The sequence below is a fragment of the Gallinula chloropus genome, assembly GCF_964237585.1.
Source record: "Gallinula chloropus genome assembly, chromosome: 22".
In the NCBI taxonomy this organism is placed as follows: domain Eukaryota; kingdom Metazoa; phylum Chordata; class Aves; order Gruiformes; family Rallidae; genus Gallinula; species Gallinula chloropus.
In genome coordinates, this window is record NC_140107.1 from 9,479,106 (window position 1) to 9,494,873 (window position 15,768).

The 15,768-nt window shown below is 42.5% G+C and overlaps 1 protein-coding gene across 2 annotated transcripts in view; it reads left to right on the forward strand.

Moving 5' to 3' along the window:
• CLIC4 (chloride intracellular channel 4) overlaps window positions 1–15,293 on the forward strand; it is a 29,553-nt gene extending 14,260 nt beyond the window's left edge. The window contains exons 2-6 of one of the 2 annotated variants that reach the window (XM_084274185.1): window positions 1,419–1,528; window positions 7,259–7,384; window positions 8,557–8,663; window positions 9,637–9,818; window positions 11,062–15,293. In XM_084274185.1, the coding sequence (XP_084130311.1) occupies window positions 1,419–1,528; window positions 7,259–7,384; window positions 8,557–8,663; window positions 9,637–9,818; window positions 11,062–11,226 (690 nt within the window). In that variant the 3' untranslated portion in view covers window positions 11,227–15,293. Of the gene's footprint in view, window positions 1–1,418; window positions 1,529–5,983; window positions 6,100–7,258; window positions 7,385–8,556; window positions 8,664–9,636; window positions 9,819–11,061 lie in introns of those variants that run through there. The other variant, XM_084274186.1, reaches the window with a different exon arrangement.
• The last annotated feature ends 475 nt before the right edge of the window (window positions 15,294–15,768 follow it).

Here is a 15,768-nt window from a genome sequence, read left to right on the forward strand (position 1 = left end):
CCTCTTTCCCAGCACCTCACCCCCTCGATGGATCTCCAGCAGTCACCACTCAGGCCTTGTGCTCAGCCCCTCCTCTGGTGTAGCTCTGCTCCAGTTCTGCTCCTACGTACCTTGTGCTTAGTGAATTGTTTCTTGTACTTCCCTGAGGGGTACAGCCAGCTTAGCCTACCATATGTTTTAAAATGGTCAAGGTAACAGGTAACATCAGTGATGGAAGAATTAACCAGGCTTTGAGAATTGGAGAGGTCAAAATTATTATTGGAAGCTCTCTAATGATAATCAACATCCTTTGAAACTCCTCCAGTGTAACATGGGTGTTGAGAGAGCCTGGCATACATGGCTGTTTTAATTACTGAACTGGTTTTCCTTGCAGAGGATTGATTTTTGTAACGAGGTCAGGGTTTTCCATGTCTAATTCTAGCCCACTAAACCCTAAAATTTTTCCAACTCAGCAATACATACTTCTTTGTCAGAGCAATCATGAGATGCATGCCATCACTGGGTGCCCTGGAGTGACTTGCTGTTGCTATGTAATAGACCTTTGTTGTGGTAGGACAAAGACTTATTGATAAATTGCCTATAAAAAGTGGCTTTGGAATATTGCTTTATTGTCAGTGAAGTCTCTATGTACTTACAGTTAGGTCTTTCCTTACAACACCTGCAATACAATAAAGATTCATAGTTCCTGATTGCAGTTGGCTCACTGTAGTGCTGCTCAGTGAGAGATATAGGCAATAAACTAGAAGATGACCACAATTAATTAGCTATGCCTTGTAGAAGAAGGGAAAAAATAATAAAGAACAGAGAACAATATTAATGTTGGAAAACTGCCAGAAGGTGTGGCTGCTCAGCCCAATGTGATTAGCAGCCCTTTCTTAACTGTTAAGAACAGTTGGATCATCTTCAGTGTGAAATACAACTTATTTTGTTGTTTGGAATCTTGTTTTGATATGGTTTGTGACCAGCTGTCAGAGGGCATGACAAGCACATAGTTGCCCTCTAGTTGACTTCATAAATGTACAGATTTCACTGTAAGAAAATCCTTGGTATGGCTACACCAAAAAACCCAAAACATTGAAGTATTTAAAAAACCCACCCAGACCAGAACGATGCCTGAGCCCACACATCCCTTCCCAGTGTATGAAGTGTATCTGCATATTCTGAGGATGGTTGGCTCCGTGCATTATGTGGTGATACCTGCAGGGTATCTGGTCCAGCTGGACTCTGCCATCCTGCAGGATACTGGGTGTGACTGGGAGGTCGGTAGGTCCTTGGATGGGTTGGTGATGGTATGACTGCACAGGCAGTGAAATCCATGAGTTGTTACTGAGCTTGTCCTTAAGGACCTTTCAGGAATTGTGCACACATGGAGATGGCACAGTCCTGCCTTCTAATTAACGAGCTGTTCTCTTCCACAGGCTGGCAGCGATGGAGAAAGCATAGGAAACTGTCCATTTTCTCAGAGGCTGTTCATGATTCTTTGGCTGAAGGGAGTGGTGTTTAGTGTCACAACAGTTGACCTGAAGAGGTAAGAAATACTCAGTTTATCTGACAAACAAGAGTACAGTATGCTTGATATAGCACATATTTTTGGGGGGTTTATAAACCTCACCTGGGTTATTTTCTGAAATTAAAAAAAATCTATCCTTGTGAATTCAGAGATACTTACAGCTCTTACCCTTGATGTAAGTGCTGCTTTCACTGGTAGTTATTTCTGAGTATCTGTAACCAAAAAGAGTTTGTCTAAATTCTCTTGAATTTGGTAAAGGATGTTTTTCTCCTGTAAAGCAAATAGTGATGTGGAGTCTCTTACAGTAACTTCATATCAAGACCCAGCAAGTGAAGACTTCTGGGTGGGTATTTTGTGTCAATCTTTGACCAAATCTCCAGTCATTGTTTGGTAATTATCACAAATAACGTTCAACTTACTCCTCTCTAAAGATTTTAAGAGCTTATGCTTAATGTGCAGTAAAGAGTAAACCCAAAAAATAGCTATCCATGGGGTAAGTCCAAGTGGAATAGGTAGGGATAAAATGTAAAATAGCCTGCCTTGGTATAGTGTTACCCAAATACATCATGATAATGTGTGTCCCCTACATTACAACCTCTCCATCTATGAGGTGAATACTTTAGTGGGTAAGAAGGGTGAGATGCGAACCCAAGGCTCTTAATTTCCTAAGGCTGGGTATACTCTCATAGTGATAATGCTGAATTCAGCAGAGGCCTTGCATTTGTTTTTGGTGTGAAGTAATGTTTTCACAACACTAACGTGCTGTTAGTTGCTGAAATCTCTGGAGAGAGCAGATACTGCCAGCACTCGCAAACCTCGTGTTCAGAAATACAGCCAATAGAAACACACAGTGTCCTCTAACGAATCGAGTGTAAAACGTGGAAGGGAGAAATGCCCCTGCAGGAATTAACCTCTCCCTGTAGGTATTTTTGAAGGAGGTGACTTGTTTGGATTTTAAAAAATCACTTCATTGCTGGCAGCTGGTGTTGAGTATTTCTGTGTGGAGTAAGGCTGAGGCAGACCTCTCAAACCAGGTTGGGGAAAGCCACTTTTGTCAACTGAGTATGTGTTTCTAGCAGCTCAGAGACATTCTCTGGCCACCATGGGATTTCACTGTGAGTATAGTTGTTGCTGCCAGCACACATAAACCAAATATATCATATCTTCCATTTAGCACTGCGTGTGGTTTGTGGAAACCTCAGGAGTAGAGCTTGTGTTTGCACACTGTTGGTAGTTCTGGATTTCCTTCACTTTTAATGATGGTGTTATTTAACCTGTTGCAGTTATTGGGGCAGGGAGGATGAGAGGAAGGTTAAAGACACGTTTTATCCTTAGAGGCATTTCTACTGCTCAGCCATTCTGAGATATCATTAACATGCAGAAGGTGCTTGATGAATTGTCTTGACTTGTGTCCCCTTGGCAACTTTGAGTTAATTGGATGTAAGGCTAACTTCTAGAGTATAAATTGGTTGCAGATGTAAGAAAGGACCATTTTAAACACAGGGAAAGCTTTCTGTCACACTTTTTTTTTTTTTATCTTGGGAAGGGGAAAACACAAAATTAACACAGAATTTAAAAATGCAGTGGAATGGGTTGAATGGATTCGACTTTTTTTGTTGTGTACTGAATGTATCTTCTGGTAAAGGAAAAGAACAACCACTCAACTAATTCTGATTTTAATAGATGGTGAGACAAACTATCTGTTTTAGACTTCTAAGCTTCATATATACAAGTGTAACATTCTGGATTGTTGTAGTGTAACTTGCAGAACATCAAATTGAGTCTCCTTAGTGCTCCAGTGGAAATGTTCTATACCAGGTGGGTTTTCCCCCTGTAAGCATTGCCAGAGCTGTAACAGGTGCTAGATGTTGCCTTGATACTTCCAGTACTGTCCCAAGAAACTGTTTTTACAACTCCATTATTCAAGCCCATTCCCCTCTCTTCTCATTTCTTCCTGATAGACACAAACTTGTCCACAGGCTGCATAGTCTGAAGCATCTGAATTTATTTGCCAGCCAAAAAGGAGGGTTTGCTTGCCTGCTGTGCTCCCTCTGTGTAAGGCAGGCTCTGGCTGTGAGGCCTGAAGGGTCACAGCTGGGTACCAGAGGTCACCAGTAAGGAACCTGGGATGCAGGAAGAGCTGAGCCTCATTTGACTGGCTCCATGGCATGTGTTCTTCCCCTCTGTAATCGCATCGGGTGTCGTACTGTGCTAACCAAAGAACACTGTGCAGTTCTACTCCTAAGACACAACAACATGAGCATGGGCACACGAAGGGGCATGTACTGCCCTTTCAAAGGCATCAGGCATTTCTTGCCTCTGCTTAGCCAGACAGAGCCTGTATTCTTCCCCTTTCAGAAGCAGCATTTCAGTGCTCAGAGATGTGCCTTGTTCTGGTGACTGGAGCAGAGTTGCAGTACATAAACCGCTTGTTGGGCTTGTAGCGACATTCAAGGCCAGCTTGATTTCAAAACTTAACTGAACACCTATTTTAAACGCCTTGTTTGTGTGGTTTGAGAGTCATGTTGACAGACAAAGATTAACTGAAGAGATCAGTAAATATTAAAAGCTGCCCAGAGGTGAATGCAACTTCAGCAGTGTAAAATAGCGATTGGGAACAGGGGATGGGGTTCTTTGCACTCCTCTTCAGACACTCATTGCAGCACTTGTTTCACTTACAAATCGCTGTAGAGCATGTCACATTTGGGGCTGGCTTTTGTCTGATCTGCAGTAAATGATTAGAATGGTAATTGCTGTTCTGGTGTGTGGCAAAGCCATGAAAAATATTTCTGAGCTCACTGTGATGTCAGAGAGCCTGAGCGTGTCATCACGTAGTGATGGCCAGGCACCCAAGCGTGGGGCCCTGTCTCCAGATGCCCCAGTAAAGCTTTGGAGCAGATACTGGCTATCATGGAATTGCTTTGAGTGGTTATGGAAGGTTTGAGGGGAGGAGGAGTGTTTGGGGTTTTGTTTCTTTGGGGTGGGGAGTTTTTTTGGTGGTGCTTGGTTTGGGTTTTTTTGGGTTTTTTCTTTTTTTCTAAAGAAGCTGCCCAATTTTATCTCTGAAGTAAACTCCAGTATAATGGTTTTAATTGCTGCTTGTTTGACTGTTAAGGGAAGTTGTACTCATCACCTTTCAAGGATATTCCTGTGTACTCGTGGTGCTCTAAAGGCTGTGGCTTGTATGTGGTAAACCACGGTTTGTTTATGACCCACTGGCAAGAGTAACAAAACTGGAAATCAAACCCTGTGTTATGTTTGGGCTTTGGCTGTGGGATGTTAATCACTCCTTTCTTCCTTTGAAAGATACAGGTGGTCTGACTGGAGTGGCAAGAGGGGCTAATAAAATGCTCTGGGATCCTTGAGATGCACTCTGATTCTTTGGAAAAACTTTTTTGGTTGGTTTATTAGACTAGTCTGTCTCTGAACTAAACCCTTTCCTTTGATAGTTTTACTGCCAGTCTGGTGGTCTTGCCCCTGTTTGTTTTGAAAATAACGTTCCTTTTGAGGAATTTTATCTTGCCAACTTGAAATTGGAAGAGAGCCACAATGACTTCCTGTAATTGTTGTGGGTTACAAAGCTGTATTTAAATGAAGTGTTAAGCTACTTAAAGCATTAACAGATGACAGACTTTAAATCCTAAAAGCAACAGGGTGATGGCAACTACAGTGAGAAATAACTTCTCAGAAGCTTGAGAAATTGAAAATTGTTAAATTTCTGTATGGAGACATTTCTGTCACCTGTCCTAAGTCCCCTCAGGCACTATACTGTTGCTGTTTGCCCTGCTTAAGGAGTTCAGCAGTGGGGAGGATGTGAGGTTCTGGAAGGGGGTTGTAATTTTGCAAGGAATAGAATGCAGCCTTTCCACAGGCCAGACTTGTAAACTGTGCTTATGAGCCTGTGTGCTATCCCTGCAAACACTGCTTTCTCATGCTACCCTCAGTGACTACACAAGTGTATGCTACTAATTGTGTTTCCCTGTCCAGTACAGCCAGGAGCCTTTCTGGAACTGCTGTTCCAGGATCCAGTAAGCCTTGGTCCTGGAGGCCTGGTGCTGGCTCAAAGATGTGGCCACGTCATTGAGAGCACAAACCCAGTTCAAGGGTTAGGGTCCAGTTTGGGTTTGTTCAAACAGTAACTTCGGGGCAGCTTTGCCTTGGCCAGCTTTCTGCTGGGTCAGGTGCTGCTTGTTGCTCCTCGTCCAGCTGAACACTCAGATGGCAGCTGGTCGTACTGTCGTGCCTCGCCTGGGGTGTGTGTGCTGTCTGATGGTCTGAGGAACCAGGAATTGCTGAGTGGGGAGAGGCTCCTGGAGAAGTGACGTTGTCCCCTGAGCAATCATAGTAGCTTCATGAGAGGGGAGCTGGAAGTGATGATGTGCCAGCAGTACTGTAGCCTTATTTCTGCTTCCACTGAGGCCATTGCAGTAGTGTGGGACTAACTAATGGTGGTTTACTGAGGGGAAACTGGCTGCAGCTTCTTGCACGATGCTTTGGATTTAGTAGCTTGTAATGGATCAAGTTCTCATTGGCTTCAGCTTGGCACCTGAATCTGCTGACAAGGCAGAGGTGAGAGCTTCACGTAGAGGGTAAGTTAGGCATTTGGGATGGATGAGTTGGTAGGTCTATATGTGCAGCTGACACAGGCTTTTAAAGAGGTGTTCCTACAGCACCAAGGCACAGCTAGAGCAGAGAGAAACCCATTGCTTATAAAACAGACTGGCGTAGCTTGGTAAGGATTAGTGTGAAAGGAGATGGACAGCAGGAGGCACTGCCAAAACTGATGTGAGATTTAGAAATGTCTGAGTGTTTTAGCTTGATGACATTTCTCTTGTGTCTAGTCATACTAAGGGATGGCCAAGGATTCACCTCCCTTTGCCCAGAGAAGCTCTGTGTAAAGGGAGGGGGATTATCACTGATCACAGATTACGCTATATATAAACTCTGTACTGCAGAGTGTGTGGGGGGGGTACATATCCCCTCTGCTTGTCTGTTTGTGTACAGTCCAATACAATGCTGACAATACCTGGAGTGTTGTGTCCAGTTCTGGGCTGCCTGGTATAAAAAAGACAGGGATCTCCTGGAGAGAGACCAGAGGAGGCTACGGAGGGGATTAAAGGCTTGAAGCATCTCCCCTGCGAGGAAAGGCTGAGTGAGCTGGGGCTGTTCAGCCTGGAGAGAAGAAGCCTGAGAGGGGATCTGATCAATGGGTATCAATATCTGAAGGGTGGGACACAGGGGACATGGGCAGCCTCTGCTCAGTGTCTGTGGGGACAGGACAAGGGGCGATGGGCTCAAGTTGGAGCACAGGGAGTTCCCCCCAGTGTGGGGAAGAACTTCTTCCCAGTGAGGGTGAGGGAGCCCTGGGACAGGCTGCCCAGGGGGTGTGGAGTCTCCTTCTCTGGAGAGATTCCAGCCCCTGTCCTAGGGACCCTACTTTGGCAGGGGGTTGGACCCCATGGGCTCTGGAGGCCCCTTCTGACCCTTGTGACTCTGACTCAAGAAAAAACACAGCCAGGGCAGGGGGGAGCAGTTGTTTTAAGTACTTGAAATTAATTGCTCTTGAGTATGCATTCAAAACACCAATCAAGCTGTGAACTCTCACTTTTTAAAGAGAAAACCAGGGATATCTTTTTAAAATTGCAAAAACATGCGATCCTCAGGCAGTGCTTTTGTGACTGCAGTGATGAAAGCCAGGGTTGTGGATGGCTCCTGCTAACTTCTGTATTGGTTTGTATTTCACCCTAGAAAACCAGCAGACCTTCAAAATCTGGCTCCAGGCACTCACCCACCCTTCATAACTTACAACGGGGAAGTGAAAACAGATGTGAATAAGATTGAAGAGTTCCTGGAAGATGTTTTGGCTCCACCCAAGTAGGTGTTAAAATGCGAATTTGTCAGGTTAGATGGAGTGTTCTGGAAGGGGCTGTGACACTAAGGTGTTGTGCAGCATCAGTCAACTGGTGATTAGGTATTGACAAGAGCTTGGAGTTCCTCCTTGTACCTTCCCTCCCTCCAGCTCCCTCATCATTATATTACAAATAGACTGATGTTAACAGTGTTTTCTTTTAAAGAGTATTTTTAAATTGTCCTCTGCAGAGTCTGGTCATCCTTCTGGATTTTTCCTTTTGGGGACTGGCACAGGCCAGTCTGATGTATCCAAGTCATGTAAACTGTGCAAAACTTAGTCCTGGCTCTCAGATAAACTCCCGAGGGAACCTGTTCTAAGCAGATGTCCAACTCCTTTTGGAGACTTGTATTTTCAGTCATCCTTCTAGAATGAAGGTGTTACTCAAGTCTCAAACCCTGTTGCTTCTTGTTCCTGCCAGGAATCTCAGTGAACTTTGAGTTTCATGTGAAATTATTTTCATTATTCCTCCCAGCTTTCTCTTTTAAAATAATTAGATTGCACAGAACAAGATGACAAACATGTTCAAGCTTTCTGTAAGCTGCTGGTGTCCTCCTCCCTCAGCTAGCAGGCAGTGGTAAAATGCAGACACTGCATTTATCAGACTGAGTAGTTTTGTGTGCTTTAGTGTGGCAGGACTTTTATTAAAAGATTTGGAGTCCCTGACATTAGGGGACAGCTGGTATTAATTTAAATGGAAAAAATAATTCTCCAACAAACAGAGAATGGCCAACAGTATTTAACTTGCTGCCTGCTGATCCCTACCTATCTTCTTGGCTGGGATCTGCCCCCTTGGCAGCACTGCTGTGCTACTAGGGTAAGGGAGCTCGCTGTGGTTACCCTGGGCAGTTTCAGACACACTGCTCCAAACAGGTGCTTGAGTCAGAAAACAGATTTTGCTTTGGTATTCCTCTGAAACAAAAAAGCATTGGGTTTATAAAATCTTAACCCAGTGAAAATGGTGATATTGCACTTCAGAAAATCGTCCACATTAATCTGCAAATGCATAAATTGGTAAACATATATGATGTAGTACCTTCTTTTTCTTTAAAAAAAAAAGCTTTGTTTGTGCAAGTTACTGTCTGATAAGCATAATTCTGCTCAACGTGCTGTAGATCTACTGCTTTGTACTTTTCAGGTACCTAAAACTTTCACCAAAGCACCCAGAATCAAACACTGCTGGAATGGATATATTTGCCAAATTTTCTGCATTTATCAAAAATTCTAGACCAGAAGCTAATGAAGGTGGGTTCCTCAGAAGCTCTGCACACCTTGTTTCAGTGTCTTGTGTTTTCCAGAGCAGCTTTACTGTGAAGTGAGTCGCTGACAAACTTTGCTGCGTGTTGAGGGATCCTCATGAATGAAACCTGTGGTTTAAAATGAATGGTCAGAGACAAAAGACTTCAGCCCTTCCAAAGAGAACTTGGATTGGTGGTGTTCAATCAGTATTTTAGTAGGTTACACATGGTGTATAAATACACAACAGCCACCCTGAACTCTAGAGCAAAGAGAAATGATTTTAAGCCCCAGAACAGCGTACCAGGCAGAGTGTCTGTCCTGCCTCGTGGAGGAGTTTACTTGGAGGGAGAACTGAAGTCAGGGAATCCCAATTCCTTTCTGCTGTCTTTCAAGTGGAGGAGAGGCAAGATAGTTACAACCAGCCGAGAAATACTCCTCCGTTTTGTGGGGTGTGCTGCCCTCTTCTGCTGTGTTCACAAACCTCCTCAGTCCTCTCTGTGTGTGTAGTCGTGGCTGGTAGCTGAGGATGTGATGCTAAACAGATTACCTTTAAATGAAAATAAACCTAGCAGAGCTTAATTCTAATTAGTATAAGCTAGTTAGGAGTGATCTTAAGAAACTAAAATAAGCCACTTTTTATACCAAAAATAAACACCTGTGGACAGTCTTATTTTAAATGAGTGCAAACTGATGTGTAAACCAGCTTTTAAAATAGCCTGGGTCTGTGTGATGCTTAAAGGGATTCTAGTTTTGGGTTTGGTGTTAATGGTGACCTGTTTTGTGTTGCCACAAAAATTGTAAAGTATTAAAAAACTTCAGTGTATGGTCTCTTCTGGGTGGTACAGCAACATGGATTATGTTTTTCAGATCTGCTATGAATATCAATATTCTAATTGATAATTTGCTTTGAAATCTGTGTACTTGCTGTGGTTTGGCTTTCTTTTTTTTCTTGTTATTAAAATTGTTCCTTCCTCTGTAGCCTTAGAACGTGGCCTCTTGAAAACCCTCCAGAAACTGGATGAGTATCTGAACTCTCCTCTTCCTGATGAGATAGATGAAAATAGCATGGAGGATATTACAGTTTCTACCCGCAAGTTTTTGGATGGCAATGAGATGACATTAGCAGACTGCAACCTGCTGCCCAAACTACACATTGTCAAGGTAAATGACTCCTATGTTATGTGATAACTAAGGACAAAATGCTTATGGTTTATGGTCTTCTGGAGTCCAACTCATTTCAACCATGTGTAGGTTCTTGTGTAAGTTTAACAACAGTATTAACAGTAAATGAAACTACAGAATCACAGAGCATCAGGAGCTGGAAGGGACCTTGAAAGCTCCTCCAGTCCCACCCCTGCCAGAGCAGGATCCCCCAGGCTGAATCCCACAGCAACACATCCAAGGGGTTGGATGTCTCCAGAGAAGGAGACACACAGCCTCTCTGGGCAGCCTGTCCCAGGGCTCCAGCACCCTCACAGGGACAAAGTTCCTCCTGACCTTCCCCTGGAGCTTCCTCTGCTCCAGCTGCACCCGCTGCCCCGTGTCCTGTCGCTGCCCCCCCTGAGCACAGCCTGGCTCTGGCCTCCTGACTCTCACCCTTTACATGTTTACAGACACTGATGAGCTCACCCCTCGGTCTCCTCTTCTCCAGTCTGAAGAGGCCCAGCTCCCTCAGCCTCTCCTCATCAGGAAGGGGTTCCACTCCCTTCATCACCTTGGTGCCCTGTGCTGGGCTCTTTCAAGGAGTTCTGTGTCCTCCTTGAACTGAGCTGGGCCCAATTACAAATTGTGTAAGATTGCCAGGGCTTTAGGGATAGAAGAGCTGAGTTCAGTGATAATGTGAACCAGCAGACGAGTTGGGCAGCAGATGATAAAATGACACAAACACTGACCAGTGTGGTCACAGGAAGCTGCAGTGCTGAGAACCAGGAGGATAGAAGAAAGGTGAACATCATGTTCCCAGTTAATGTTTGAAGTGGATGTCTTCTCACACCTGTAGAGAAAGCTGCTCTGTTAGCAGCAAAGTAAATGACCCCACATGAAATACGAGGGTTGTGTTTAAAAACAAGTTGGAAGCTTAGAAAGAGGCAGCCTGGGTTAACTCCAGGAGTGGAGTTGTGCCTGTGTAATGATGGTTTGGTTCCTTTTCGCTCTCTCTAGTGATCTTTGTCAGTTTTGTACTGCAGATGGAGCCACAGATTAACTTTCCACCTGGGTGCAGGCAGTAGTTTGAAGGCAGCACGCTGCCAGGCCCAGGCACATCCCAGAGGGGCAGGTTCTACTGACCTCAAGTGACTTGGCGTGTATGTGCTGGAAGGATCGCTCCTCGAGAGCGTGACAAGGGCTGGAAGTGTGCTCTTAACTGGAAGGATGGAAGTTCATCCTCTTAATTCTTTTCTTCTAGGTGGTGGCCAAAAAATACCGTAACTTTGAGATTCCCAAGGAAATGACAGGGATTTGGAGATACCTGACGAATGCTTACAGCAGAGATGAATTCACCAACACCTGTCCTGGAGACAAAGAGATTGAAATAGCCTACAGTGATGTAGCCAAGAGACTCACTAAGTAAACAGCACTTGGGAAAAGAGATGACTTCTTGTGTATTCCATAACAATGCTTCTAACAGACTGCTCTTTTCGTATAAAATAGCAATTTTTTTTGCATGAACTTGGCAGTTATTCAAAGTTACTGTGGATAGACCAGGTACAGTAATTACCTAAAGTTTGCAGACTGAACTGTAGGCCTGTTTTTTTCCTTACCTCCTTTCACAGCAAGTTTGAGTCCCATTAATGCAGTTATGTTAATATTGCTCTGGGGTAACTAGCTCCTTCAGTGGGAAGGGTTAGCTTGCCCCTACTACTTTTCTTTGCAAACATTTGGTCCCTCTCTATGAATTGGGTTAAGATACTGTCTTGCTATATGGTACAAGGAATATTTATGTATTTTGGAATTTATTGCTTTTTCCAGAAGATCTATATGCAATCGTTATACCTGTGACATGTTGAACTGTACCTGCTTGTCTATCCCACTTAAATATAGAAGGGAACTTATTAGCCAAAAGAGCCATTTGCAGAATATTTGGCAACGTTTTAAAATGAAAAAAAAAAAGATAAATTCTCTTGGATCTGAAGTAATAGTAATGGTTGAGAATGGACTCAGGTGTGAACTTGGATTTGAATGCCCTCGGACACCAGGGAAGTTTGAATCCAGGCTGGAGTGCTATAGCAGGAAACTCTCAGTTCAGAGTTAGTACTTAATTGTGTCTTCAAGAGCTTGATGAGATTGAAAAATTCTTTTCTTTTTTTTTTTTAATTGGCAACAACCCACATTTGTCCCAAATTCTGAGTTGCAGCAAATGGATAATTGTCAGGATGCTTTTTACCACCACGAAACCAGAAGAACTGGATGCTTGCCATCTGTTCAGCTTCAAACTTGCAAGTGGCTTTCTTTTTGGTAGTTAAGAGCCTTTATTTTGTATAGGTCTTTCTGGTGATATTACTTAACAAAAAAAAAATCTGTGCTGGCATAAACAAAGTACCTGTAAACATTAGTGTCCTAGTAGATAAATAGCTACTGTATACAGTGAATAGCAGTGCAATGATTAGTGATGCAAGACCGACACCGAGAGCTCTTCAAGTGGGAGTCTTCCTGGGAAGTTTTGAAGCTGTTTCTTTCCTGAAGAAAGCTAAAGTGACCTTTAAAGTAACAATTGCCTTAAATTATAGTATGCATTTTTTTCTTTCCTAAAAGGAAATCTATTAATTAATTACTCTTGTAAAGAAATGGTGTGTGAAATCCAGTCCTTGACATTGAATTCATCCTAACTGCTTGTCTGCGACTTGGCAGAATCGTAATCATTGCACTACTATACAGAGTCTTTTTACAGCAACACTGAGGAATAGCACTGCAATTTTTTTAAAACACAATTTTCAAATCTTTCTAAACCAGGGAGTAGTTTTCTTGTTTAAAATTAATGATTTTGATGCATGAAATAAACTGCTAGGTTATTTTTAAGAGACCATCATAAACAACTCCAAAGAATGCTAGACTTATATGCCTATTTTTTGTAAAGATACTTTTATATTTAACTGATTTTAGAAGCTGGAAAGTGCTATTCCTGGTAGGTTGTTCTCAGAATATTTAACATTCTGCAATAATATGGAAATGCTCACATAAACACTTTTATACACTAATTATTTTTTTTTTGGTAAGCACTGGCTTTATGAAAACCAGCCTGACTTTTCTAAGCATCCTGCTTTTGCTACTTTATATACCCATGAAGTTAGATTGATGTAGAAACAGTAGTGTCAAAAAAAAACCCTCCAACCTGTATTTGTATACATGGCTTGTGGTGCCTTGTCTTGCCTTCCTAGAGCTAGAATTCCAATATAAAGGCAGTTAGCAATCCAGCTATACACGTCTTTTGAAGACAACCACAGATAATGCTTAGACCCTGTTATGATTTATCACAGGGGTGTTGAGGGACAGAAGGAAAATTCTGCAGAGGGACCTGGTTAGGAAGAACTGAACTGTAGCCTTTTTAATAATTACTGTATTCTAATATCACCTTCTCATCCTGAATAAAGTTTCTCAGCCATAATAATCCTCTGTAGGGATTCAGTCTTTGCTCTAACGTGACACCTAGAAAAAGGAATGATGTCCCTTTTTTTAATGACACATAGGGTAAAATACCCCTCCAGCCCCAGCCCCCCTCATTGGTTTGGGGCTCTTTGCCCTCCTGTCGTTAACCTTTACAGAGAAACACATAGGAAGCAGTGTGATTGTGGGCATAGCTTGGTTCAAAATTTAAGTCTCCTGTAAAACTTAGATCAGGATGGCCCTTGGAAGTTGTCTGAGGTTGTAGCAATCGGGCTCCTTTCAAAAACAAACGAGCCATTGCAGTGCACACTTCAGTACACCAGGCATGAAAACACTTTGATGCTATTGTCTAGTGTGTGCTGCCTGCATATCAATGCACACAGATACCTGTTAAAACACCAGGCTCCTGGTCTTTTACAGATAATATATTCTCTCTCCTTTTTTAGGCAATCTTCAAACAATTGTAATACATAATATTCAGCATTAAGTATTTTAATGATTGTGTCTGAAAGCTTGTAAACAAAGTTAAAGCTCTTGCTGTAACCAGTGGGTTTCTTATCTCAGTACAGGGGAGTATCGAGCATCGGGCTGTTCCCTCAGAGGTGTGATTCAAATGAGGACCAGGTTAGCAATTTCTAAGGTGGTTACTGTATGACAGCTGATAACTGTCCTGCCTGAAAGGAGTCGCTATCTTTTTAGGCTTCCTGTTGTGTTGTGGCAGGAGCTGGCTCTTGCTGGCTTCAGCAGAGGCCAGGAATCTAATGGAGAAGCACACAGCTTTGGAGGTGAGCCCTTCAGAAGAGCAGAGCGTAGCTGGGGTGGTGTGTAAATGGCTTGGCGTCTGCTGTGGGTAGAGCACTTTCATCTGGCCCCAATCACCAGCGCTACATTAATTAAAAAAGCCCTTTCATAACTATGTAAATTCTTGACTTCTGTCAACTTGTTTACAATCTGATCCTTAAATGCATTTTTAATTTCATCAAACAGCAATTAATCTCCCCCGTTTAAATTTAAAATGATGCTTCTAGCCCCTTATACAATTTAAAAACAGCAGTTACCCTTTCAAGTAGGCATTCCAGTTTGCAAGTTGGTTGCATGTATTAGCATGCTGAATAACTTACTTTATTCTCAAGCTGAAATATGCTTAAATTCCCATTAAAACAGGTGACTTGTGTATTTCCTGAACATAAAGGGAAAATCCATCATCTTCACTCTGGTTTTGTGTGGGAGAACAGATAATAGTATATGCATGATTATTATTTTTTTTCCTCTTAACAAAGCTTTCCTTCTTGAAGAGATTCCTTATGTGTAAGAGCTGCCTGTCCAACAAGAGGCATGTGAACTTCTGAAATGATTTCATGCACTCCAGAGCTTTCCTCTCCATCTGCTGTTCACTGCTGGTCTGTGTAACCGTCCCTCGACGGCAGTCGCAGCCACGTAGCTTCTACGTTTCTATTTTCCCCATAAAATTGGTGTTTTTTCCTCAATGGGCATGTCTAAACTGATTGAGAGTTTGCAGTTCCATGATAAGGAGAGATGTAATCAAGTTTTTATGCTCAAGTAGCAAATTAGCATTTCGTATCAAAGGAACACAGACATGAATAAATTGAAGATGCTTGAGCCAAACCCACTGATGCCTATCTCGATCAGAACAAGAAGTGGCTGATACAGTCAACTTCTGTTTTACTCTTTGCCACTCACAGTGCTATCTGAGCACATCCAATGAATATTTTCAGAAGGCGGCTTTATCCCAAGTGAAATAATATTTGATCTGCCTCAGAACCTGTGCCACCAACTATCCCATTTTATGTCTGGAGCTGGTGGGGAGGGATGGGAGAGTAGTGGAGCAGAACAGGGTATCAAGACTCCCAAGACAGGACATCAAGAATTGGAGCATTGTTTGCAGAAATACTTGAAGAGTTGATACAGTTTATTGTAGTTTGCTTATGTCTTTCACTCTCTGGAACATCTTTTACAGATATACCAGTATACTGCTGGCAGCTATTGTTAAAAATAAAATTATATTTTCACTACCGAGCAGATCTTCCTCTTCTTTCTGAAGGTTCTCACCTGTGTAAGCTGTGACTTGAGTGTGGTGTGCTAAACTGTGGAACAAACCTTGGAAGTGATTATATTCTCAATTTTTGGCCTTCTGTGTTGTGATGGTAGTGGGTTTTTTCCCCAGTGGTGGTGTGATTTAGAGCTGAATACGTGTTGTTTCTAACATCATAACTAGTTGTTGTGTCCCTGAACAAAGTTAAGAACTTGGCTAAAATTAAAAATGAGTTAAGAAATGACTTCTACAGAAACTATGAAAAGTGGTGAGGTTTTTGGTGGGGTTTTGTTGGGTTTTTTGTTTGCTTGGTTGAGGTTTTTTAAGTGGAAACTCTTAAGAATGCAGTTTAGGCTTTTAGAGAAACTGGGAATTATTAAAAAGACATCCAAAAAGTTTCTGATGTTCACTTCAGCTCATTTACACCTAAATAATCCACTAAAAAGCCATTTCAGTAGT